Genomic DNA, 25,348 nt, shown 5'->3' with positions numbered 1-25,348 from the left:
CTCACCCTAAAGTTGTTCTAAACCTGAATGAGTTGAACACAAAAGAAGATATTTTGAAGAATGTTGGTAACCAGACTGTTGTTGGACCCCATTGACTTCCATATGGGGAAAAAAATACCATGGAAGTCAATGGGGTCGGTCAACTGTCTGGTTGCCGACATTCTTCAAAATATCTTCCTTTGTGTTCAGCGGAAGAAAGAAACTCACACAGGTTTGAAACAACTTGAGGGCGAGTAAATGATGACTATCCCTTTAAGTGCCTATATACTTTTCGAGGCATATGCACATATCCACATAAAGACAATTGATTGGGTGCATTCATCCAATGAACAACCTCATCGGATCCCCAGAAATCCCCATCAACCACACGGCTGCCAAATCAACAACACTCCATTCTGAACTCTGGAATTATCCATCTTGGCTTTGGAAACATAAACAGTGTAGTGGTATTAGCTGACAGATATGGCCTAATGAAGTAGAAATGGAGTGTGTGGGAGGGGGGTCTGAATCATGCTGTGTGTTCTGGGGGCCACAATAAATAAACACAGAGACTGACACACACTCGAGGGGGACTCCAAAGGCTAAGCTCTACTCAATTGGTGAGATGCTACATGTGTGTAGGTGAGCTGCTAAAATGACGCCGTGAATCCGTCATTAGGGGATTCTAAGGGGATCTCCCTTCAACTCCTACTTTATATCCTAGATATGAATATGATCTGATCCAATCAGAATGGGAATGTGTTAAGAATGAGCCAAGAATGTTGGCAATGCTACAGGCCGTCTCTTAGGCCTTGGTATTAAGATGTGTTTTGGTCGATCGGATCACAAGTAGACGAGGGAGACACATTCCCGATACACCTGGTGTTTTAATCCGTCTCTTCTGTCCACTTTCAACCACTTCTGTCCTGATTCCTTCGAGGGGAGGGTCTATGGGTGGGTAAATGTATGGGCTTTTTAAGATCTTGATCCGATCAACCAAAACACATCTAATACCAGGTGTAAACAGGGCCTAAGGTACGCTTAAAAAATCTGGTGTTGTCACATTAAATCATTGATATTCTTGAAAGATGTTTTTTTTTTTCTTCTGTGGGCTACTAAAATTAAGTCTCTAATCATGAGCACTGTGTCTATCACCATATTACTGTTTTTATTTGAAAAGATAAAGTTAGAACAATTTCATGGAACTTCTATCCGATTTTTGCAGCATCTGTTTATGTCAGTTTCATTTTGTAAATGAGAACTCTGTCATTCATACCAAATGAGGAAACACACATATTTCAAGTGGCCTGGTGGCAGCAAGTACTGAAAAAGAGAATGGAGACTTAGTAATTTGAATATCACTTTTTATAGACTAAAATAGAGGAAGTAAACAGTCTATTTCCACTGACTGGACCCATGACGTGTACCAGCACCAATGCTGAGACTGCCAGTGTTCATTCAGCAGTGCAGAACAAAAATATACAAAACAAACAATGATTTTCATACGGCTAAAACTTGGAAACATAACCATAACCCAGCTGTTTATCAACCGTGTTGAAGCCCCCCATTGTCTACAGCATTATTTGAAGGTTATTTTAACACTTAATCTAGTTAATTCACAGGATAAAAATTAAGGATAAGTTTTTTTAAAATATGTTTTACTCACAATTTCTACACGCTAAAATATTGTAGAACTTGCCATAACTAGAAATTTGACATTTTATTAATTTACATGAGTTTGGTGTAGAAATCACAAATTGAACTTTTTTAACAATAATTCCCAAAGAGAATTTTACTTTTGATGGAATTTCATTATTAGATCGATATTAGTTAGTTATAACTGATAAGGAGTGATTGCTGCTGTACCTCAACAATATCCAATATCCATAAGCAACATAAATCACTCTGTACTTACAGAATCCTCAGAAACATTTTTTCATCCTCCTGAAATGAATCTGGAAAGACCCTAAAGTCAGGTGACAAATCGCTGATCACAAAAAAAAAAAAAAAAAAACCCTAATAAATACACTATAAATAAATTCTGACCTTTCTAAATGTTCCCAACCGTTACATCCTTATGGCCGCTTTGGTGGAAAATCATTCATTGCCCACACTTATCTCCTCAGCGCCTGATCCCAACTGTTCTTTCAGGGATGCAAAACGGACAAGGGAATTCCCTTTGCATAGGAAAAGCGTGGTCTGTCAGGGCACTTTCCTAAGGGAAGCCTTGGAGTCCAGAATGGAAAAACTGCTCAACACCTGTCGAGCTCCTCATGTTTTTATTTCCACAACTATTGTGAGCGAACACACCGTACAATGAATGACTGACATGAGTTTGACCATGGAACGGTTACAGGCTGAAAAGGACTACCCTCATGCATTTTGCATGTAGGGATTCCGGGGAAGCGTTTGCTTATCCTAGATCTTCATCTCGCTAATTTCAATATGCGGCGGAAAAATACAAGGCAGCAACGGGTGTATAATCAAATTAGTTGTGTGTCTTTCCAGGCTGAGCGAGGGGCATTTCCAGTTGCTGTTCCTCGCTGCTATTATGTCCCAGAGCCGAGGCTTATTCCTACGGGCTGATAGGGAGATTATTCATATAAATTCTGGAACACTTATTTGGGGACTGTCAGATGGTTGAGGACAGGGTGTACTGTAGCCTACAGTTCTTATGGGACAGCATGCAAAGCAATGGTTCAAGCATGTGTAAAATACATAGACTTAAAAACAATGAATGGGGAGGGAAAAGACTATATGTACATCAACATTATCTTTGATAATTGTTAATTATGAATCAACGCGTGATGCTGATGCTTATTGAGTATGTGTTCATGTGCAAGTAATATGTCAGAATGTTGGAAAACTGCACGCACACACACACACACACAGAGAGAGGGGGGGTGGGGGATGGAGACAGCAACTCATCTTATCTATGTGGAAAAAAAAGTTGTTTGTCAATCCAATTCACCCAAGCCTGCTCCAGTCCAGGTTTTGTTTAATCCCGATCCTGGAGTTTAGCTCTAACCCCAATCAAACACACCTGAACTAGCTAATCAAGCTCTTTAGGATCATTAGGGCTGAATCCGAAACCCGAATAGGGCGTTTTGAGGGGACAGCCATTTGTAGTGGTGTCCGAAACCATAGTGGACGTTATTGAGTGCACTTCAATCCCATATTGCACTGCAATAACGAGTGTACAACCGATGTACGCTCAACAGCTGTCTGAATTCGCTCACTCCTTTTCATCCACTCCTTCAAGTGAACCGTAATAGTGGACTAACGTAGGGAATAGTGAATGGTTTAGGGGGCGATTTCGGATTCAGCATAAATACTTCCAGGCATGTGTGTTTGGTCAGGTTGGAGCTAAACTCCAGGACGTTGGCCCTCCTGGATCAGGATTGAACACTCCTGATTTAGCGAGTGTAAACGCTCACTCACACCTTTAAGTTCAACATATTACATGTTCCTCAACTTGCTCTGCATCCCAGAAAAATTGCACCAATATGCAACCAAATATACATTTAATCAAATGTATTCTATATAGTGTGTGCCACGATCAGGTTGTGTAAACACACATGAAGACGAAGATGAAGATGAAGATGAGAGTAAATAGGTAATCTTTAATAATACACACAGGTTAAGTCCAACATAGAGTTACACGATCCAACACAACCACAGTATAGACGAGACCAGACAAAGACACACAAACAGCCTGAACTTAAATACTGAGAGGATAACGAGATGATTGATTAGTGACAACAAACTAATGAAGGAAGAACGAAGTCCATGTGGTGTGAGAGTGTGACAGTTTGTAGTATGGAATTTTTAACATATATATTTGATTTATTTTAACTTGGTTTATTTAACGTTATAATATATTCACTGGTGCCAAATGATATTTGAATGTTGCATATTAATCATATTCTTCATGTACTTTAAGTTTTTATTTTGTTAGTTTTTTTAGCAAATAATATGTATACTGTAGAATATATAAAATTTTACACAATATTATTAATGAAAGGGTTACTTGGTAATCGTGCTTTTCTGAGAATTAAAGTCGGCATGAAACGGGAATTATGGTAGTTTCCTTATTGTGACGTAGATCCGAGTGAAACGGCTTCTCGAACAAGAACATTTTTAGGGCTGGACTTGATTTTGTTCATGGGGAATTGATTGGATGGTTGTGGTTTGCTATTGGTGGATCTCATGTGAGTGACAGGTTGCCCCGCCCTCACGACAGTAAACACATCATCAGAGAAGAGAAGTGATTTTGTTCAATGAATACAAGGGCACATAAAATAATAATAATTAATAATAAATACAGCAATATTCCATTAAATATTACATTTTTTGATTTCATGGTGACTTTAAGTGCCCTAACTGTCCCTCCGATTTAACCCCTATCTATGATATCTGTCAAAAAGTAGGGACATTGTATGTGTAGTATTCAAATACTAAATTAATAAAAAAGAATCACTTCCAGAACCTTTAACCTTTATGATCTGACCTTTAACCTCTACAATAAGAGATGTCTCATGGCTGATCTACTTTCACTACCTGTTGACCTTTAAAAATATTAATTAATCTGAAAATGTTTGCTTATTTGACTAGTGCGGCATCTCTGACCTTTCACTGCTACCGATCCTTTAGAAGATTGAGGAATTGAGTGTGTTTTTGTTGTGTGTGTGTGTGTGTGTGTGTGTGGAGGAGAGACCACTAAAGTCTGAGAAAATAAACAAATGCAAACAGGACAAACTGATCAATGCTCTGCTGAGTTCATGCAGGGGACATGTGAGACTCACCAAAGACTGGCTTAACCGGCACAAAGACCCGCAGGAGCCCTGTGTGTGTGTGTGTGTGTGTGTGTGTGTGTGTGCGTGAGTGTGTGTGTGTGGTGCTCGCATTCGGGGTATGTGAGATAAATGATCTGCCTGTCTGTGAAAGTACGAATGCATGTGAGAGTGTGCCACAGCGTGTGTGTGTGTGTGTGTGTCAGATGAGACACTATTGCCTGGTCAATTAAACCACTATCTTACATTGATCATATCCACATCAAAGTACCTTCCTTAAATCCTGGCCCTTTTTTCCAGACATCTGGTGTATTGATATCAAACTGTCCTCTGAGACAGAACTACTCGACTGAAGCCAATAGTTTTTTTCCAGAGAGGAGCTTTTGTGACCCAACCTCACACACCCAGGAGTGAAGCGAAGAGGGATTACATGCTATAGACATTTTGAAGATGTTAGGGACTTCACACAATACAGCTCGACAATGCACTGTAATGATGTATCATGATGCACAATACAACAATTAAAGGGATAGTTCACTCTAAAATGAAAATTAAGTCATCATTTACTCACCCTGGTGTTGTTCTAATGCCGTATTTCCTTCTTTCTTTTATGGACCACAAAAGGAAATTAAAAAAATAAATGTCCCTCTTGCGCTCATCCATATAATGGCAGTGAATAGCGATCAGATCAAGCTTTTTTCTTTTTTTTTTAAGACGCAAAAGTATCACAGAATGATCCCATGCGACTTACAAGTGTTAGGGTTTGCTGAAAAACAAACAGAAATTGAATGTATTCAATTTAGGTTTATAATTGTTGTAATGTTTTCAATGGCTTTAAGGTCAGGGGACTGGAGGACTTGAAGTCACTTGAAGACTTCAAAATGCTGAGCTTGAACATGATCCTTCACAAAGTTTTTGGGATTGTTATCATGTTGTAAAATACACATTTGCTCTTCAAACAGTTCCTCCATACTTGGCTACATTATGTTCAGCAGGATTCCCAATTATTGGTCTTTTATCCTTCCAACACGTGCGTCCCCAGTACCAGTGTGTTTCCCCGGCCGTGTTTAACAGCACCACGCATGCATCCGGTATTAAAACACTCCAGTCGTCTTCTACAAACCTGACACCATCCAATGATAGGTTGTTAAATCAAATCTAAAAAAAAACAACAACTAAAAAACCCCTCAAATCTTTCATACTCAAATCAAAATTATGCTAATTATGTTCTTTGGGAAATGCAAGGTGTTTTTTTTTCTTTACTGGTACACAACCTGTCAATCTAGCCTTTTGTAACTCCAGGTCTTCATGAGCTGTTTTGAGGTGGTCCCACGTTTGATGATTTTCATTTGGGTCCAACATTTGGGTGATTTTTTACTTCACATTCTGCATAGTAGTGCTCTCACTGCGCTCTGAAATAACTCTGTAGACATTTACATCCTGCATATGAGCAATATCCAAAACCGATGACCAGATTTAGCCATTTTAACAATATCCTCCTTGCATGCAGAGGACGGCTCCTTCTACCATCTGGCCATTTTCACTAAAAAACATCTAATAATATATAATACCTGCCACATAGTGATTTATTAAATTATAGGCTGAGAATAATGAGTTCAAGATTACTATGACCACTTCACCAAAATTGAAATCCACACAGTTTGGCATGTTTCATTGCGTCATGACAAAAGATACAATTGAAACATGGAACGAATACATTAGTATCCATCCATCCATTAGAACACTCCAGGCACAACTTAACGACATGCACACAAAATATTTAATTAATATTTAATAAAAAGTTTCAATAACGTGCAAAGATAACATCCTTTTCACTTTAGGCCACTATGTGTATGTACTGTATGTATATATATAGTAATGGCCTAAAGTGAAAAGGATGTTATCTTTGCACGTTATTGAAATATTTATATGTAAATGCTGTGTTAATAAAAATATGTCTGGTGTAAATTTAAACTAGTTGTTTGTGAAATTGTCTGCCTTTGTTTTGCATGTCTATATTTATTACATAAGCCTGCTCAGAAATAGCGCTCTATGAAAATGCTTTGCCCAATATAAACGAAAAGTTACTCAGGCGAGACAAAACCTGCTGCACCGAAAACACACTGAGAGGTGCATTTATAAACGTTAGTTCCTTTAACCGTGAACGTGTGCATACGTACAACCACAGCACACACACACACACACACACAGGCTTGTCGTGAACCTGTGCCCCTTGAGTCTGGCCTGAAGTAACATGCGGAGAGTATTTTGGTGGTAGTTCCACTGTGGCTTCCGGCTGAGCTGTGGCTCAACACCCCGTCACCCCCCCTTCAGTTCCTCTATTGCCCCTGACGTACTTCCTGCCTCCAGTTTCACTCTTTCCACACACTCTTTCTAATGTGTGACAGCACTGAAGACACTCTCACACCTCTGTTTCTGTCCATCTTTTCTCGATCCTCTGCGCACACATATACTTCACATTGGCATGAAGTCATCATGTGCCTAAACCTCCACATGCACGTCTGACCTCAGAGCTCAAACAGCGTTACTGTTGGTGTGTGTGTCTGGAAGAGGCCAGGCCTGCTCTCACTGCCAAGAAAACAGGAATGCTAAACTACGGTGGTTTGTAACTGAGGGTGGATTATGTAAGAAAGTCAGAGAAATAGACTGTCCGTTTCAGGGAGAAACAGGCAGGCTGTGATGGGTGTGTGTGTGTGTGTGTGTGTGTGTGTTTGTGTAGGACACGTGGTTGGATTTGATCTTGTCTTTGTGATGTTTAAGGGTGGATATTACAGTTCAACATTATGCATGTAAGACATACAATGTGACAGTGTTATTCATATGTATTCCATTGACAGTCTACGCAACTACCACTTTGACACTTCAAAAAGTTCATAAAGAGAATTGAGCGGTTTAGTCAATTTTCTGAAGAGACTCGATCGCTTTATATGATGAACAGAATGAATTTAAGCTTTTATTCACATATAAACATTCATCAACTCACACATCAGTTGTGGTAAACAGAAGCTCAAGGAAGTTTGCTTGACGTGCGAGAACCAATGAGGTTCGTTCTCGTGTTACGCATCACGTTTGAGCTTCTGCAAGAACCAATGAGGTTCGTTCTTGTGTTACGCATCACGTTTGAGCTTCAGCAAGAACCAATGAGGTTCGTTCTCATGTTACGCATGACGTTTGAGCTTCAGCAAGAACCAATGAGGTTCGTTCTCGTGTTACGCAGCACGTTTGAGCTTCTTCAAGAACGAATGAGGTTCATTCTCGTGTTACGCAACACGTTTGAGCTTCAGCAAGAACCAATGAGGTTCATTCTCGTGTTACGCAACACGTTTGAGCTTCTGCAAGAACCAATGAGGTTCGTTCTTGTGTTACGCAGCATGTTTGAGCTTCTGCAAGAACCAATGAGGTTCGTTCTTGTGTTACGCAGCACGTTTGAGCTTCTGCAAGAACCAATGAGGTTCATTCTCGTGTTACGCATCACGTTTGAGCTTCAGCAAGAACCAATGAGGTTCATTCTCATGTTACGCATCACGTTTGAGCTTCAGCAAGAACCAATGAGGTTCATTCTCGTGTTATGCAGCACGTTTGAGCTTCAGCAAGAACCAATGAGGTTCATTCTCATGTTGCACATCACGTTTGAGCTTCAGCAAGAACCAATGAGGTTCATTCTCGTGTTACACATCACATTTGAGCTTCTGCAAGAACCAATGAGGTTCGTTCTCATGTTACGCATCACGTTTGAGCTTCAGCAAGAACCAATGAGGTTCATTCTCGTGTTACGCAGCACGTTTGAGCTTCAGCAAGAACCAATGAGGTTCATTCTCATGTTGCGCATCACGTTTGAGCTTCTGCAATTGGTTTGTTCTCGTGCATCAAACGGGTTCGGTTGAGCTTCTGTTTATGTTCGCTGATCAAAGTTTAAATGTGAATAAAACACTAACTTTGATGGATGGGTGTTGGGTGCTCTCAGATTCGCCACTGCTTTTAGGGGTAAATAAAGTACACAGATGTTCCTTTTGAAAGGGTAGATAAGGCACATTTGTCCTTCTAATGTACTGTACCAGTGACAAGTTGTTGTATTCCCTTAAAAGGTACCATTTTGCAAGTTTTTTTTTTTTTTATAGCATCATATTGCTACCTTGTTTTACCCAAACTCTATGCTGGCATCACATGTCCTTTTGAGGAAAAGCCAATCACAGAATCAGTGTACTGAGTGAAGAACAATGCAGATTATGTATATAATATTTAAACAAGTACAAATACATTTTAATAACTCATAAGTTTTGGAGAGAAATAACGCAGACACTGGACAAGGATGAATCTTTCCAGTGTGCATGTGTCAAGCACTTGTTTTCCTGCACGTTAGCAATTTGAGTCGACTTTGAAAGGCTATGTCATACTTAGGCTTAAAGCACTATGGCTTTAATGTTCTACTATGCAACTTTTAGGTGTAAATAAGGTACACAGTTTTCTCTTTAAGGGTATTGCCCCAGTGACAAGCTGTTTCACCCCTAAGGATACAATGTCTGCATATTTTGTGCTATGTGGAGCCAGTTTAGACAACTTCCATTGTTACGATGCCTTAGAAGGCGGCTCCCTAAGCAGTCGGCTGGCAGCAAGGAGCACACTAGGTTTTGGAACAGAACTAGAGAGTGAGAGACGTTCTCAAAACACACTTTGTGGGATAGTCGATTTATTTTCCATTAATATGCACAACATTTCATAGACATGCTGCTCACATTCAGAATTTTGAAATGATATAAATATGGCTTTTATTCAAAGTTCTGTGATATCACTTCAAAACACATTTCTACAAGTTTCAATTCAAACATGAGGAAACAACACAGTGTGTCTTTTATCAGTTAAATATTATCCTAAACACTGATGTGCAATGTGGTATTATGGGATATACTATCAGAACTAGGCATAGAGCGTAGCCCAGAGGTCAAAGTTCAGTTGCAGGTTGGAGGGTTTCTTTAGTCCTTGTGGTTTTGGGTGAGGAACTGAAGTGAAGCCACCGGGCCAGCCAGACCAAACCTCTGAACGAAAGCCTGCGGATCCCAGTTACCTAGAAAACAGCAGGAAAGCCTCTCACTGCTCTTGATCAAGACTGTAAAGTGTGCTTCTGCCTCACTGTCTGCATGACACACGTTTCTACACGACCCACTCCAACATCCTGTTTCAATAAGAAAATTAACACAGGAATAGAAAGATGCAAATTATTTCATGTCTTTCTTTCAGATAAATGTGCCACATGATAAAAAAAAAAAAAAAAAGTTTCCTAAAATGTATTTCATAATTAGTTTATGTAAATAAAATAAAAAATTTTTTTGTTATTATTGCTGCTGTACATAAATCAATAAAATATTTATTGTACTATTATTATCATTATTATTACTACTGTTTTTAAGTCTTTATTGCTGTACATAAATAAATAAATAAATCAATAACACATTATTATTATTATTGTCATTATTTGTTTCTTTTTTTGCTGTACATAAATAAAATCAGTAAAATTATTATTATTGTTGTTGTTACTGTTGTTATTGTTTTTTGTTTCTTTTTTGCTGTAGGCTACATAAATAAATCAATACATTTTTTGTTGTTATTGCTATTGTTATTTATCGGTGTCCTTTTTGCTGTACATAAATCAATCAATCAAGACAAACATTATTATTGTTATTTTTTGTTATTACTTTTTATTTGTTTCATATTTCCTATAAATAAATAAATACATATTTATAAATAAAGAAACATCATAGAGAAAAGTGGTTGGCACTATAATGGCCTTTATACGGATGCCTGACCTTTTGTCACAATGTCAGTTGTATCATGTGTCCCTTTAGTTCCTGTCTGCACTTGTCACAGGTTTTCTGCGACTGAGCCACTCGGGCTAAACATTTCAATGTAGTTGTTACAAATGGTAAACGAACGTGTTTAATGGAGAATCTTGTAATGGCGCACGTGTCTCAGGGCCTTGGTGGGCTGTGAATCACTGCAAGCGTCTCATCTCGAAATAAAACACACAGCCTGTCACAGTGCTGGAGGTGGCAACATGAGAGAGAGCGTTTTGGCAGGACAACCAGATAAATACCAGACGTAACTCCGGCTGCTATGACAATATCACTTCTCCAAATCCGGCAATAATCACATTCCTAAAAGCAAATGTGAAATCACAATTTGGAATAAAGCGCCAACAAACTGCGTCCAAGACTGAAAAATGTAAAGTTTCTTAATTTGGAGGATCTTTAATTGCTGTTTGGTTTATATCAAGCGAATTGCAACGGGTGATATCTTTGTAAAACTAGATTAAGTCTATGAGTTATTGAGAGATTTATTAAATAAATAAATAAATAAATAAATAAATGATGTACTTTGAGCCTCCAGCCAATTAAAAATAAACTGTAGAACAAAAGCAGATCAGCCACAATACCCGTTTAATATCGACATTTCTTCCTCTATCAGCGTGCACTGGCGGAAATGCAGTCGTGGTAAGAAGGGAAACCCCGTCCATGCACACAGCAGAGCACCACATCCTGGAAACATCAATGTGAGTGTGTGTACACTTGTTTGTATGTTTGAATGCAAGTGGGTGTGAGAGTATGCAAGTGTGATTTTAAAGGAAAATGTCATAGTCGCTTCCCCCGCTGGTTGTGGCCACTTTATGGCTCACCAGACACTGTCTATGAACAACCAGTGTACCAGTCGACATTAGATTCATGCAGTTTTCCACATGCTTGAATCCAAAGCAATTTCAAGGTATATAGACTTCAGCAAGTTTGTACCCTAGGAATTAAACTTGAGACCCACAAAATTGGATACTACACACTTAGAGGGAGAGATCACCCAAAATGATCCCCATTTACCCTTGTGAAAAAGAAGTGCACTTGATTGTACCGAATGTAGTTTATTTCAAAAATGAACTAAATCTTGAATGCTTTAGCGCACAGACTTCAGTTTCGTTTCTTCGTAAAGACAGATTATTGCTGAAAAAGTTACAAAAGTGAAACTAAAAAAGGTCATAGAAGTTTATAATTATGAAAAATGCACAAAAATACTATTTTATATGAAATTTACTCTAAAAATGTGAGAAAATCAAAGCCATAAATCTAAACAAGCTGTGTGTCTTTCAGTAAGATTATGTTTGGCCGGAGTAACAAACGCTTCCACTAAATGAAATTAGTCTCCCATTCATTTCTAATAAAAGTGCGACTATTTTTTTCCTAGACACAATTTTTAACCTTTTCGAATATTTTTTTTTGTGTGTGTGTGTGTGTTCACACTGCAAGTGCCAAAACCTTTACCGAGTTTCACACCAGGCATTCTGATGAGAAAAAAAAAAAATCCCTTAAATCATTTTCAGTAAAACATGACCAGCACCCGAGGGTTAAAAGTCTAATGTGAATGAAATAGGCCACTTAAGTGTACATTGTAATAATGGTGTCACGTTTATGTTCAGTTAGTTTCACTTTCATCGACTTTTAGTTTGTTTCTCTTCAGTCACGTTTCCCTTGTTCTTTCATTCGTCACAGTAGTTTGTCATTAAGTTCATCCGCATGTTTAAGTTCGTCACCTTCACTCGTTCATGTTAGCATCTGTGTTAGTTGTGTCTGCTCTAAGCCGTCTTGAATCATCATCTTCTGCTTCTTCATCATCTGCCTGCACCTTGCAGACCCATGGCAATTTTAAAGTTTTAGTGAGCCTTCAGACACACAAGTTTCAATAAAAATGACATTAAAGTATATTTGAGTTTATCATAAATACCTTTCATTTGACAGTACACTTTAACCATATTAAACCATCTTTAACTAAAGAAAATACAGACATACTTAAGTTGTACTTAAGTATATTATTTCCGTAACAAGCAATGCTAAAGTGTACTTTATTCACATTTCGCCTTCATGTAGTTCCAAACCTGTATAACCTTCCTGTTTCTGCAGAACACAACAGAAGATATATTGAAAATGCCTCGGCAGTCCAGTGTCATATTTTTTGGACCCCATTGACTTTCATTATATGGACAAAAACAGTTGAATCATTCTTCAAAATATCTTCTTTTGTGTTCTACTCAACAAAGAAAAGTCATGCGTTTGGAATTAGAGAATTTTCAGTTTTTGAGTGAAATATCCAAAAGTTAAGATTTTGTTCAGTGAAGATTTTTGCATAAGTGAAAGTGATATAAAGTGCTGATTGTGAAATAGAGGTGTGTCTGTGTGTGTGTGTGTGAGAGAGAGTGAAAATCAAGTGTGCATATGACTCATTGTGTGGTGTGTGTGTGAAGATGTTAGGTTCTCTCTAATTGAGTGTTAGAAATGGAGTAAAGTGACCCAGCATTATGAGGCCATGTGACCTTTGGCCTCTGAACCTGAGAACATGAGGAGATAATGTTCCGCCTCTGCAGATCATGATCCCTGTCTGACCCCACTACAGTCAGGGCATCACACACACACACACACACACACACACACACACACACACACACACACACACACACCTCATGTGAGGAGCACCTGCAGGATTTCATCTGAGGGTTTGCACAAATGTTGTTTTCATGTTCAAAATTGAACTCTGAATTTTAATTTCATGTTCACATTTCAACACTGAGAGGAGTTTTAATTTTCACTATAAAATGATCACGATTTTAACAGTAAAATACTGTAAAATGCTACAATAAAAACCAGTTAATTAGTTAACGGTAAGTGCCCTCCTTTACTCTATACAGTGAAAAAACGAACAAATCGAATGGGAAATGTCATGTAATTTTACAGTAAAATACTGTTAAATTTACAGTTTTTGAAATTGACATTCTCAGAACTCCCTGTATGTGTGATGCTTCAAATCTGATGGCTTTTCACTTAAATTGTTTCTTATTAGATTTTTCTTATCAGTTATGTACATTAGGGTTTTATGTTACATCTTATGTTGCATTATTTTGGTCATGTGTGTTGCCAGGATGCTGTTTTGTATTTGTGTGTATGACACTGTGTGCACCTGATGTATATTAATATTTCCCTCAGCGTGTGGAAAAACTACTTGTCACTACTTGTGACTTTCTCTTCACTTCCTGTGTGTTTTGGTGGTTTTCAGTGTATTGTAAAGATACAAAAAAGGTTGGTATATTAACATTATATCAGTACATTAAATACACTTTTTATTGCAAATTTAAGTTCAATCCATAAAATCAAAAAAAAAAAATCTTTGGACACTTTAGTTTGGGGAACACATATTCTATGACTTTTGCCTCAATAAACTCCTAATTACTGTTTATTAATAGTTAGTAAGGTAGTTGTTAAGTTTAGGTATTGGGTGGATTAAGGGATGTAGAATATGATCATGCAGAATAAAACATTAATATGTGCTTTATGAGTATTAATAAACCGCCAATATCCTAGTAATATGCATGCTAATAAGCAACTAGTTAATAGTGAGAATTTGACCCTAAACTAAAGTGTAACCATTTTGTTTAAGTGTATGTCTTGCATTCATGTAACTATTACACATTTGAGACTCTTCACACCAAACCATTGATGAGAGAAGAATAAAGGTGTCTCTAGACCGGCACAAAGCAATGAAACGGTGTCTGTTTCACTGACTGAGAAACCGCTTCAGATGATTCAGTGAGAGAGAACAAAATACGAATCGATTCAGACCTCTTTGCAAATTCATCGAAAATATAGAACCGGCCTCAAAAGAATGATTCACTCACGCATGACTGGCATGGACAGAACCAGGAGAAGGTTTCTCAGGTCAGTCGATGCTGCACGTGCCGCTAACCCAACGCAGTGACCTGTGTTACGGTCTGATCGGTTAGAATAGAAATAGCTCAACAAGACAGCTGCTTTAATGTAACATTGATGTCTGCAGGACAAAAATATGTGGGATGAGTTTATACTATCCCTAAGCATGAGCAATAGTGTGCCGGCAAACAGCACTAATACAGACATCTTGATGAGGAGCACGAATCTCCCGAATCACAAAAGCAATGAGTCACAACTCAACTATGCCTGCATTCGACAACGTGACATCAGTTCAATCCAGCGAGGAGGCAAGTGTTTTCTTGATCTGTTTATAAAAGCCCAGGCATCCTTCAGTGTATCCAGCTCACAGTTTATTCAGGACTCAGAAATAGGCCGGCGGGGAAGCCCCGATGTAAGCTGTGGTTAACTAGGGAAATAGCCCATCAGTTGATCCTCCGCTGGTACTGGTAACAGCTCTCGATGCGATGTCATCATGGAGGCAAGGGGGCGGAGTGATTTACAAACGCCTCTAAAAATAGTGCGTCTCTGTGTGTTTGGGTTAATTCGGTCTCTTTCCACTCCTCAGTCTGTCGACTCATGGAAAACGGAGATAGGAAGTGGCGAGTGATGCGGCACTTTCTTCCTCTGCTCGACTCCACCCTTTCTTGTCTGTCTTTTGATTTGTGCAATACAGGAAACCAAGTCTTTACGCGGTAAGATGTCTTTGTTGCTTGAAAGAGCACTTTTCGTGAGGCGTACACGCAGTATGCGCTTGACAATGCAACTGGTGAGAATTAATATATTAATGTAACAAATTAAAGTCACTTTTAGTCACTTTTTTATTGGCAAACAACAGAGAAAATGAATAGAGAGCTAATGGGCTAATGGAAGGTCGAAGTAAGACAATATATATTTTGTGATCCTAGAACAACATTCCTGTCTGAAAACATAGTCCTTATCCCTAACCTTAACCTAACCCTAGCCATAACTGAAAGCCTAAACTTGACATAAACTGTGAACTTGGTTTTTGGTTCCAGGATCAATAAAGATGTTGTAGTTGGTGACGTTAACCGAACTGACCACCAGGCCACGGCTCTTACATTGGCCAGGCTTTTTAACACTAAGTGGCTGAATAGTGTGCAATAATGTAAATTATATAGTTCTGGTCCTGAATTCTGATTGAATAGGATTTCAGAAGTGCTAAAATAAACAATATAATATCAGCTGATAATGCAAATCACTTATTGCTGTTATCACTGCTCAGAAACCTTGAGACCAGATTTTAAGTTGAGTTCAGGGACTATATCACAATATTCTTTGCGTAATAATGATTTAAAAAAAAATCTTTTTAATGAAAACATTATTTTACATTGAAATATATATATATATATATATATATATATATATATATATATATATATATATATATATATATATATATATATATATATAAATAAAGAAACAAGACACTCAATACACTACGGTTCAAAAGACTACTGTTTATTGAACGGTACATAGTGTTGAAAGTTTATAGTAATATATTTTTGAAAGACGTCACATTAATATTAACATTATTCAAAATGTAATTTATTCCCATGGATTTATTGTCACCTTCGATCAATTTAAAAAGTAATAAATCGTACTGACCCCAAACATATGAACGGTAGTGTCAGATCTAAAACGTCCTTTAGCTGTGACAATTTAGCAAGACTATTTTAAAATTATTGCTCAATATTATGTGTGAGAGAGAGAGAGAGAGAGAGAGAGAGAGAGAGATTGTGTGTGTGTGTGTGTGTGTCTGTGTGTGGGAGAGAGAGAGAGAGATTGTGTCTGTGTGTGTGTGTGTGTGAGTGAGTGAGTGAGTGAGTGAGAGAGAGAGAGAGAGAGATTGTGTGTGTGTGTGTGTGTGTGTGTGTGTGTGTGAGAGAGAGAGAGATTGTGTCTGTGTGTGTGTGTGTGTGAGTGAGTGAGTGAGAGAGAGAGAGAGAGAGATTGTGTGTGTGTGTGTGTGTGTGTGTGTGAGAGAGAGAGAGATTGTGTGTGTGTGTGTGTGTGTCTGTGTGTGGGAGAGAGAGACTGTCTGTGTGTGTGTGTGAGTGAGAGAGAGAGAGAGAGAGAGAGATTGTGTGTGTGTGTGTGTGTGTGTGTGTGAGAGAGAGAGAGAGAGAGAGAGAGAGAGAGAGAGATTGTGTGTGTGTGTGTCTGTGTGTGGGAGAGAGAGAGATTGTGTGTGTGTGTGTGTGTGTGTGTCTGTGTGTGGGAGAGAGAGATTGTGTCTGTGTGTGTGTGTGTGTGTGAGTGAGTGTGTGTGAGAGAGAGAGAGAGAGAGAGAGAGAGAGAGAGATTGTGTGTGTGTGTGTGTGTGTGTGTTTGTGTGTGTGACTGGTAAAGACTGGTATATTCTGCTATATCTGATGTGGGCATCACCCTGTCTGAAGCCTGTAATACTGACATGCTTGCAGGAGGTGTCTGTCTGTCTCTGTGTGTGTGTGTGTGTGTGTGTTTGTGAGAAAATATTCAGGAGTTCTTGCTAATGTATACAGAGCTAATGCTAATGTATACAGAGATTTGTTAAAAATGAATTCACTCCAGCATTGCTGACTCTCATTCTCAGTTTTCATCAATCTCAATAGAAGAAGGGCTGTCAAATGAAAGGGGCTATAAACTTGTAGCATTTTATTAATGAGACCAATTATAATATCAGTCAAGGCTTCTAGAACCTAAAACGTTTGTAACACTAACAGTTTAATAATACACTTAAATAGGTATTTGTGACTCTGGAGGAGCCATTTTTGAATGGCTGTCCAAGAACCGGATTTCATCAAGAACAACATGTTCCTGGATGTTAATTCCAATTAACCAATCAGATTTGAGGGACAAGCTTACAGTTTATGTCAGGTTTAAGCTTACAACCATTGTTAGGTGCTTCAACATCAGTGTTATTCACCTATCATTTCCCTCTGATTTTAGGGATAACGTATGGGTATGGTTAGGTTTTGGGGTAGGGCCTACATTTTCCGAATGTTTTTCCAGGACTAACAAAATATGTTGACCCAGGAACGCGTCTAACTCTGCAAAATGTCCAAGGCGAAAGATGCTTTCCATGCAGTTACAGCATCCACCAGCAGGGGCTAATGCAACTTTCCAACATCTTGCTTTATTTTCACCAAATGAATGCGAATGGAGAGCGGGAAACCCACAGCAGGGGTCCAGTGTGCCGTTGCAGGTGCTATTGGACTGTACGGTGAAGCCGGTCAAGGAGTGTTTGATTAATGACTGAATCAGTTAGTGGGAGGAAGACTTGTGTGGGTCCATTACTACACAGCAGTGCTGCTAATGGTTTCAATTACATCCCAGTAACCAGTGCTGAGCTCACACATTTCTGCTGAAGTGGACTTCGAGCGCATGGCAGGAGTCTCGGTGAAAGTGCATGTGTCATCATGCAGAACTGAACAATGTCTTGGAGGAAAACGATACTTAATTAGCCCAGACCTTTTACAGTCACATGCCTCATTTCCAGGGGATTTCTGGGAAAGAATTGCACTTTTGTACATCAAAACCTGATGGTCCACTAGGTAGTGCGCACACATCAAACACATCCATCTGCACTTAAGTGGAGGTGGAGCGGAGGAGAAAGTATTCCTCGGCTTCCTTCATGTGGCCTGTTTATCCACCGATTGCCATTTAAAAGTAATTGTGCATTCTGATGAAATAAATGTATGTAACAGCAACAAATAAAATTATGTTCATTCTATTCTATTCTATTCTATAATATTAATATAATACGTAAATGTAATACAATACTGTTCAAAGGTTTGGCGACAATAAGTATTTTTTTAAATCCAAGGCTGCATTTATTGGATCAAAAATACAGTAAAAGCAGTAATATTGTGAAATATTATTACAACTTAAAATAACTCTTTTCTATTTCAATATACAGTACAGGTCAAAAGTTTGGAAACATTACTATTATATTATACTAGTAATATTGTGATATATTAATACAATTTAAAATAATTGGTTTTCAATTTATTATACTTTAATTTATCATTTATTTCTGTGATGCAAAGCTGAATTTTCAGGATCATTACTCCAGTCTATCACATGATCCTTTAGAAATCATTCTAATATGATGATTCATTATCAAAGTTGGAAACAGTTCTGCTGCTTAATATTTTTTCATAACCTGAGATACTTTTTTAGGATACTTTGATGAATAAAAAGTATAAAAAAAAAAAAAAGAAGCAAATGTTTTAAAAATAGAAATCTTTTGTAACAACAATATACACTACTGGTCAGTAATTTGGGGTCAGTAATTTTTTTTCTTTCTTTTTTTGAAATAAATCAATACTTTTATTCAGCAAGGATGTGTTAAATTGATAAAAAGTGATAGTAAAGAAGATTTATATTATTAGAAAATATTTTTTTATTTTGAATAAATGCAGTTATTTTTAACTTTTTATTCATCAAATATATTAGGCAGCAGAACTGTTTCCAACACTCATAATAAATCAGAATATTAGAATGATTTCTAAAGGATCATGTGATAGACTGGATGTCACATGTGACACTGAAGACTGGAGTAATGATGCTGAAAATTCAGCTTTGCATCACAAGAATAAATTATTTTTTATAGTATATTCAAATAGAAAACTATTATTTTAAGTTGTAATAATATTTCACAATATTACTGTTTTTTTTTTTTTTCTGTTTTTTTGATCAAATAAACGCAGCCTTGATAAGCATTAGAGACTTCTTTCAAAAATATAAAAAATGTAATGTTTCCAAACTTTTGACCTGTACTGTACTTTTAAATGTAATTTATTCCTGTGATCAAAGCTGAATTTTCAGCATCATTACTCCAGTCTTCAGTGTCACATGATCCTTCAGAAATCAGTCTAATATGATGATTTGATGCTCAAAAAACATTTCTTTATTATTAGCAATGTTCCAAAACCATGATGCATGTCTTTTTTCAGGATTCTTTGATTAGAAAGTTCAAAAGAACAGCATTTATTTGAAATAGATTTTTAATATTATAAATGTCTTTACTGTCATGTTTGAGCAATTTAATGCATCCTTGAATAAAATAATATTGACCCCCAAACCCCAAACGGTAGTGTACAGTACATATTAGGTGTTCTGCAGTAACGGAATGTAACACATTACTTTTAATAGTAACATTCTCGCCCACGTTGCATGATTTTGTGTCAACTTATGAGTAAGACACAAAGTTACTTTAACACAGATGGTGAAGTATGGATGTCTTTTCACTTTTCCCCTTCCACAGCTATGTTATCACTTTCCCAGTCCTCCTTTCTCAACAAATATGAGTCAGTGTGAGTAGGCCATGATCTCTGAACTAACAGTGTCGAGCAGAGAAGTGCTGACTCTGAGATGCGGGACTGATTTCATTCTTTTGAAGTACTCACACTTCAAACACCAGCACTGTTGCCGCTCTTGACTTTCACTCCACTCTCATTGTCTTACGCGATGACGGCTCAGCTGTAGCTGTGGTTGGCAGTATAACCTCACTGATGGAGTGCAAAGATACAGAGTTCATAAAGTATAAACACATTTAGGGTCCTATCTTGCACCCAGCGCAATTGACTTTGTACACCGGCGCATGTATCATTCCTATTTTGCACTCGACGCACAGCAGACTTTTCCATCCACAGACGCACGTCGGTAAATTAGGGAATGAACTTGCGCTCCCGGGGGCGGTTCAACGTAAAGAGGAGGCGAGTTCCGGCGCAAACGTTCCCTGGTGCCATTTTGCAGTTTCAGAAAACAATTCCGCCACTGACCAGGAAAAACCTAGTCTAAAGTCAGTGGTGCATTATTCAGATGCTATTTTAAGGGCGCATGCTGTAATGTAGCGTGTGCACAACGCGCATACACTTTGCTTCTCTCATCTACACAGACGCAGCAGTTCTCATTTTTGCAAACCATACATAATTACAAGGAAAAATATTACCACACGAGGGAAATCATTGTGGTGTCCATGAAGATGTGAAAAAAATAGGCATAAATCTAGTTTACACATTTACCCAAATTATCATACGCCTGTTTAACGAAGCTAATTTGGGTGGGTTTCTCCATCCCCATACAATGTCACTTCTCTGTGTTTTACGGCCCTGATGAGAACATCGGTCTCCTCGGCTGTGAACCGCTCCTGGCGTGCGCCTGGCAAATCCGCTGTTATAATAGCAATCCGCCATGGAACAAGCACGCCTGCTCTTAAAGGGAATGTGAGATGACGCTCTGATTGGTTTATTTCACGTTACGCCCAAACCACACTATGAGTAATGAAGCTACTTCAGACCAACCCATTTTAGATTTGCGTCGGACGCAAGAGTCATTTATCCCGCCGGTATAATAGCAACAGCGCCTGAGATCTGCCCACAAAGTTACTTGCGTTTTGCGCTTGAAAAATTACAAAACAACTCATTTATTCGTTTTTTTTTCCACACAAACAAAATTAATATAAAAAGAATTTAATGACTCTCATTCTTTAATTTAAAAAGGCTTAATTTGACATTTTTAGGTTCAGGGGTAGAAAATGGATAAACGGCTTCAATATTCGATTTTCACACGTGGACGGGCATGAAACGCACCTTTCTGCTGATTGGTCAACCAAAGATCAACACGTGATCTTCCACACTTTCGTGCAACAGAATAATAGTCCTCCGCTGCTGGACGGATTCTTAAAGTGTTTATTATAAATAATCTCTCTCATCCAACAACCGGACTAAAGGTCCTTGCACACTGAATCCGAAATTCTCGTCCAAAATTTTTGCACGTTAAAAAATAAATACGACCTCACGTTGTGTCTGTAATACACACTGCCTCCAAAACTTTCATCCGTAATAAAAAAATTGGATCGGGTTCAAGCATTTTGAGAGGTGTTTTGACAATTCAGAGCCACCGTACAAGCAAACGGCAAAATCCAGAACTGATCAATTGGTTAATGGAAATTAGAGGTCTTCTTTTTAATATGTGGCTAACAAAGCATCAAACTGAGCCACTGTAATCCTGAAGTTAACTTTGAATCGCTCTGGATAATCCCGCAGCTTCTTGATAAAGTAGAACTCTACTTCCTCTCTATGCAGTCTTAAGGATTGGACGGACCCAATATTTCCTAGAGAGAGAGGACAACAAAATCATCCTCACTGCTTGAAGACTCCGTTTTGTATTGTTTTGCGAATTTTTCCGCAACGGATTGATTAATACGCATCGGACTCAGTGTGTAAGGTTTCTGTGTGTGACGAATTTTTTAGAATGGTGAATACGAAAAGATGCATATGTACATTTGTACACAAGTGTGCAAGGACCTTAAGGAATGCTTTGACACAAATCGCACTGGGAAGGGCCTAAAGGGTTTTCTTCTCTATAGGCATGGGTTCGCCAGAGAAATATTTCAGAAATATTGATGTAAGTTATCTCACATCTGCACCCACATTACCCATCAGCCTACTTCTTTGGCACACCACTGATTTCATTTAGCTGTAACTATCACAATCTGTGTGTCAAAGCTAGGTGACCCACTTGACAGCACGGAGCAGATGATTTTATGTTGTAGCGAAGCGCAGACCAGTATCGATTTCAGTGTAAATATGCAGCAGTTATAACTTTTATTTTAGCAGCAGTTCAGAGTTTTGAACAAGGGATGAAGTTGAAATATGATAGATATGAAAATATATAAATGACATTATTTTGTAGCAATGTCAGTTTACAATCACGGCACATCTATTGTTTTGGTTGTTTTTCTATTAGTTTTTTTGTAGTTGTTTTGTTACATATGTACAGTTAGTAAACGTATAATGCCATGAATAGCTGTGTGTCATTCTAAAACAGCATCACATACTTTAACAAAAAGTTCACAAGTTCATGATCTTTCAATTCACAACTCATGTCACACATGTAAAGCATCTAAATGAAAGAAGGGCTCCCACACACTCAACGATGAGAGAGACAGTAAAAATATCCCTCTCTCTGAGACAACTCCACCGGCAGTGTGTGTGTGTGTGTGTGGGCAGCGTGAGTGTGGGTGGGAGGGTGTTTAGGGAGAGTACAAAGTAGTGGGTTGTACGCCCTGTGTTTGAGTCTGAAGGCCAGCGTGTGAACAGACGCTGCCGTGCCAGCTGGCAGCTCGAGGACGCCGGGCACTACGTGCCCATTTGCCACCTCCGCTTGGCTTGACCCGTGGCCTGTGAAACCCCTGGCACCGAAACGGCCATTGAGAAGAATACGGGACACAGAGGAGGCGTGGGGATTCCCCACCAACACACTTCTCTCATGCCCACTGCCGCCCGCATGCCATCCAATGCCAATTGTGTAACAACCAGCTGTCACTGTCCTTTCCGTGACCCACATTTTTCTTTCTACCCACACACACACAAGCCCGGCCCTGAAGTCTGTACGGCACCTCTCCCTGTACGCTTGAAGATCAAAGCTGAGACTGAAATTGAGTTGAGCTCAGCATCAGGGGAAATGGAGTATCACCATTAGAGCGCTGTGTGTCGAGAGAAGAGTCGGGGAAGTGGAAAATGATCATTAGATGTCTCCACACCCACAGTCAAATGCTCCAAGCCCTCCAATTAGATCAATTAGTCAATCAATGTCAGCAGAACATGAAAGATGGGTACCGGTTACAGGCCACACGCAAATGAAACGCACGTTTGTAGTTGAGACCGCCACATGGGCGCAGAAACACTCTGTATTAAAGAAATACTTTACTCTAAAATGAAAATTAAAGGGTTAGGGACTATAGTTTATAAAGTTTTAAATATGGATATGTTTCTTACAAAAACACAATCACTTCGCTTCAGAAGGCCTTTATTAACCCCTGGATTACTTTTATGATGGATGGATGGATGCACTTTTTGGGCTTCAAAATCCAAGTTACCATTCACTCCCATTATAAAGCTGGGAAGAGCCAGGATATTTTTTTTTTTATATATAACTCTGATTGTGTTTGGCTGAAATAAGAAAGTCATATACACCTAGGATGGCTTGAGGGTGAGTAAATTATGGGATAATTTTCATTTTTGGGGTGAACTAACCCTTTACGTCATAATTTACTCACCCTGGTGTTGTTCTAATGTAGTGTGTCCTTATTCCTTTTATGGACCACAAAAGGAGAATTTTAAAAAAATGTTGCTTGTCCATATAATGGCAGTGAATAGCAACTAGCATCAAGCTTTTTAAAAAAGATGGCAAAGTATCACAGAATGATCCCATGCAACTCTTCGTATATTCCAGGGATTTAGTGAAAAACAAACCAAAATTGTACGTATTACCGGTATTTAATGAAATTCTTGACCTTGGCTGTTGGTCTTCTGTGCACTACACGAAGTGCAGTTCACTTCGACTCACCCAGAAAAAGCACACAAGTTGTGAGAAATCAAGACTAATAAATACATGACATGAAATACAATGCCTAGAAATCACAAAAAAGTATCTGTGTACTTTCTCTGCTAAGTCAAATAACCCCACTGAGTCAAGATACCTTGACTAGGAGATACCTAACGCATACCACTCCTAATGCTTAGAAACAAACAAGGGCATAATTAGTACCCAAAGAAAACCAAAACTAAAACAGAGCAGGAAACAGGAACTAAAGGAAACGGAACAGAATGTCAAAATAAGAGTCCACATAACAGAACATAAACCTAACAATAAGCAACTCTACAGAAGATAATATATAGTGTCATTATTCAGCTCAATTCAGTTAAAAAATTGTTCACATCTGAAAGTGTGCATTTAAATCAATAACAGACCTGAATATTAATTTACTATTGGTCATACATATTATTAATAATAACTTCAGTTACAAAATTAGTACTGCATTATTTGTGCTACAAACATGAACATACCTCAAATTGTGCGGTTTGTTTGTTGAGGTGTGATATTTCTGTTTCAAGCAATCAGAATTAAGGTCCGTTCACACCAAGGATGATAGCTATAATATATATGGTTCTAAATATAACAGAGTAGCAGATTTCACACCACCACAACACCGTTGGAATCACTTTCAGAGCGATTATTTTCCAGCTGATAAATGATAAAAACATTGACAGCCAATCAGAATCCATCCTGCTTTAAAGAGCTTGAGCATTTAAAGTAGCAGATGACAAAATAAACAGAACGATATTGTCCACTGGTGTGGACACTAATATAGTTAAAGTTATTGTTATAGTTATCGTTCTTGGTGTGAATGCCGGGCCTTAACAATATTTTTGCCTGGCAGGTGATAAAACATATAAAAAAAATATCTCTCACTTACTTACTTTTTTGAGCCATTAAAGAACTACCTTCCAAAACACGCTAGCAACCACACACAGTACTAGAACGACCCATATTTTCTGCAAAGATCTGACATCATGTCCTTCTAGTCAACGAGACAAAGGGATCAATTATCTCTGGTAGATTGCAGATGAAAACAGAGGAGTATTGGTTAGTATGCATTATGCATGGAGAGTGATTGTAATATCTTCTAATTCCACTTTTTAGGGCTGATATAAAGAGACTGTTGCAACAATTTGATCAGAATACAATACACATACAGGAAATGACTCGAGGGGTCCGCTGATGACATCATTTTGGCCTGATCAGAGCCAATGAAAAATACTAATGAGAAAATGATTAGGAAATCAAATTAGGCATCAAGATAACACTATATGTTTTGGCCAAATCAGACGGGATTAGAACATGGGCTGGACAAAAATCATTAATTATTTGTTTTCCTGTTTTAGTTTCAAATAGTGTGATGCTTCAATTGACTCTTATTTTATTAAAACAACATTTTAAAGAGGCCACTGC

General features: G+C 38.3%; 1 protein-coding gene across 2 annotated transcripts in view; it reads right to left on the bottom strand.

Moving 5' to 3' along the window:
* Positions 1-9,453: 9,453 nt before the first annotated feature.
* Positions 9,454-25,348, bottom strand: part of pebp4 (phosphatidylethanolamine binding protein 4) — a 127,947-nt gene continuing 112,052 nt past the window's right edge. The window contains exon 7 of one of the 2 annotated variants that reach the window (XM_084138462.1): positions 9,454-9,963. In XM_084138462.1, the coding sequence (XP_083994588.1) occupies positions 9,764-9,963 (200 nt within the window). In that variant the 3' untranslated portion in view covers positions 9,454-9,763. The remainder of the gene's footprint in view (positions 9,964-25,348) is intronic. The other variant, XM_084138463.1, reaches the window with a different exon arrangement.

The sequence above is a fragment of the Abramis brama genome (assembly GCF_963993115.1).
Source record: "Abramis brama genome assembly, chromosome: 16".
In the NCBI taxonomy this organism is placed as follows: domain Eukaryota; kingdom Metazoa; phylum Chordata; class Actinopteri; order Cypriniformes; family Leuciscidae; genus Abramis; species Abramis brama.
Note: the sequence above shows the minus strand (reverse complement) of the source record. Positions and strands in the feature narration are given on the sequence as shown.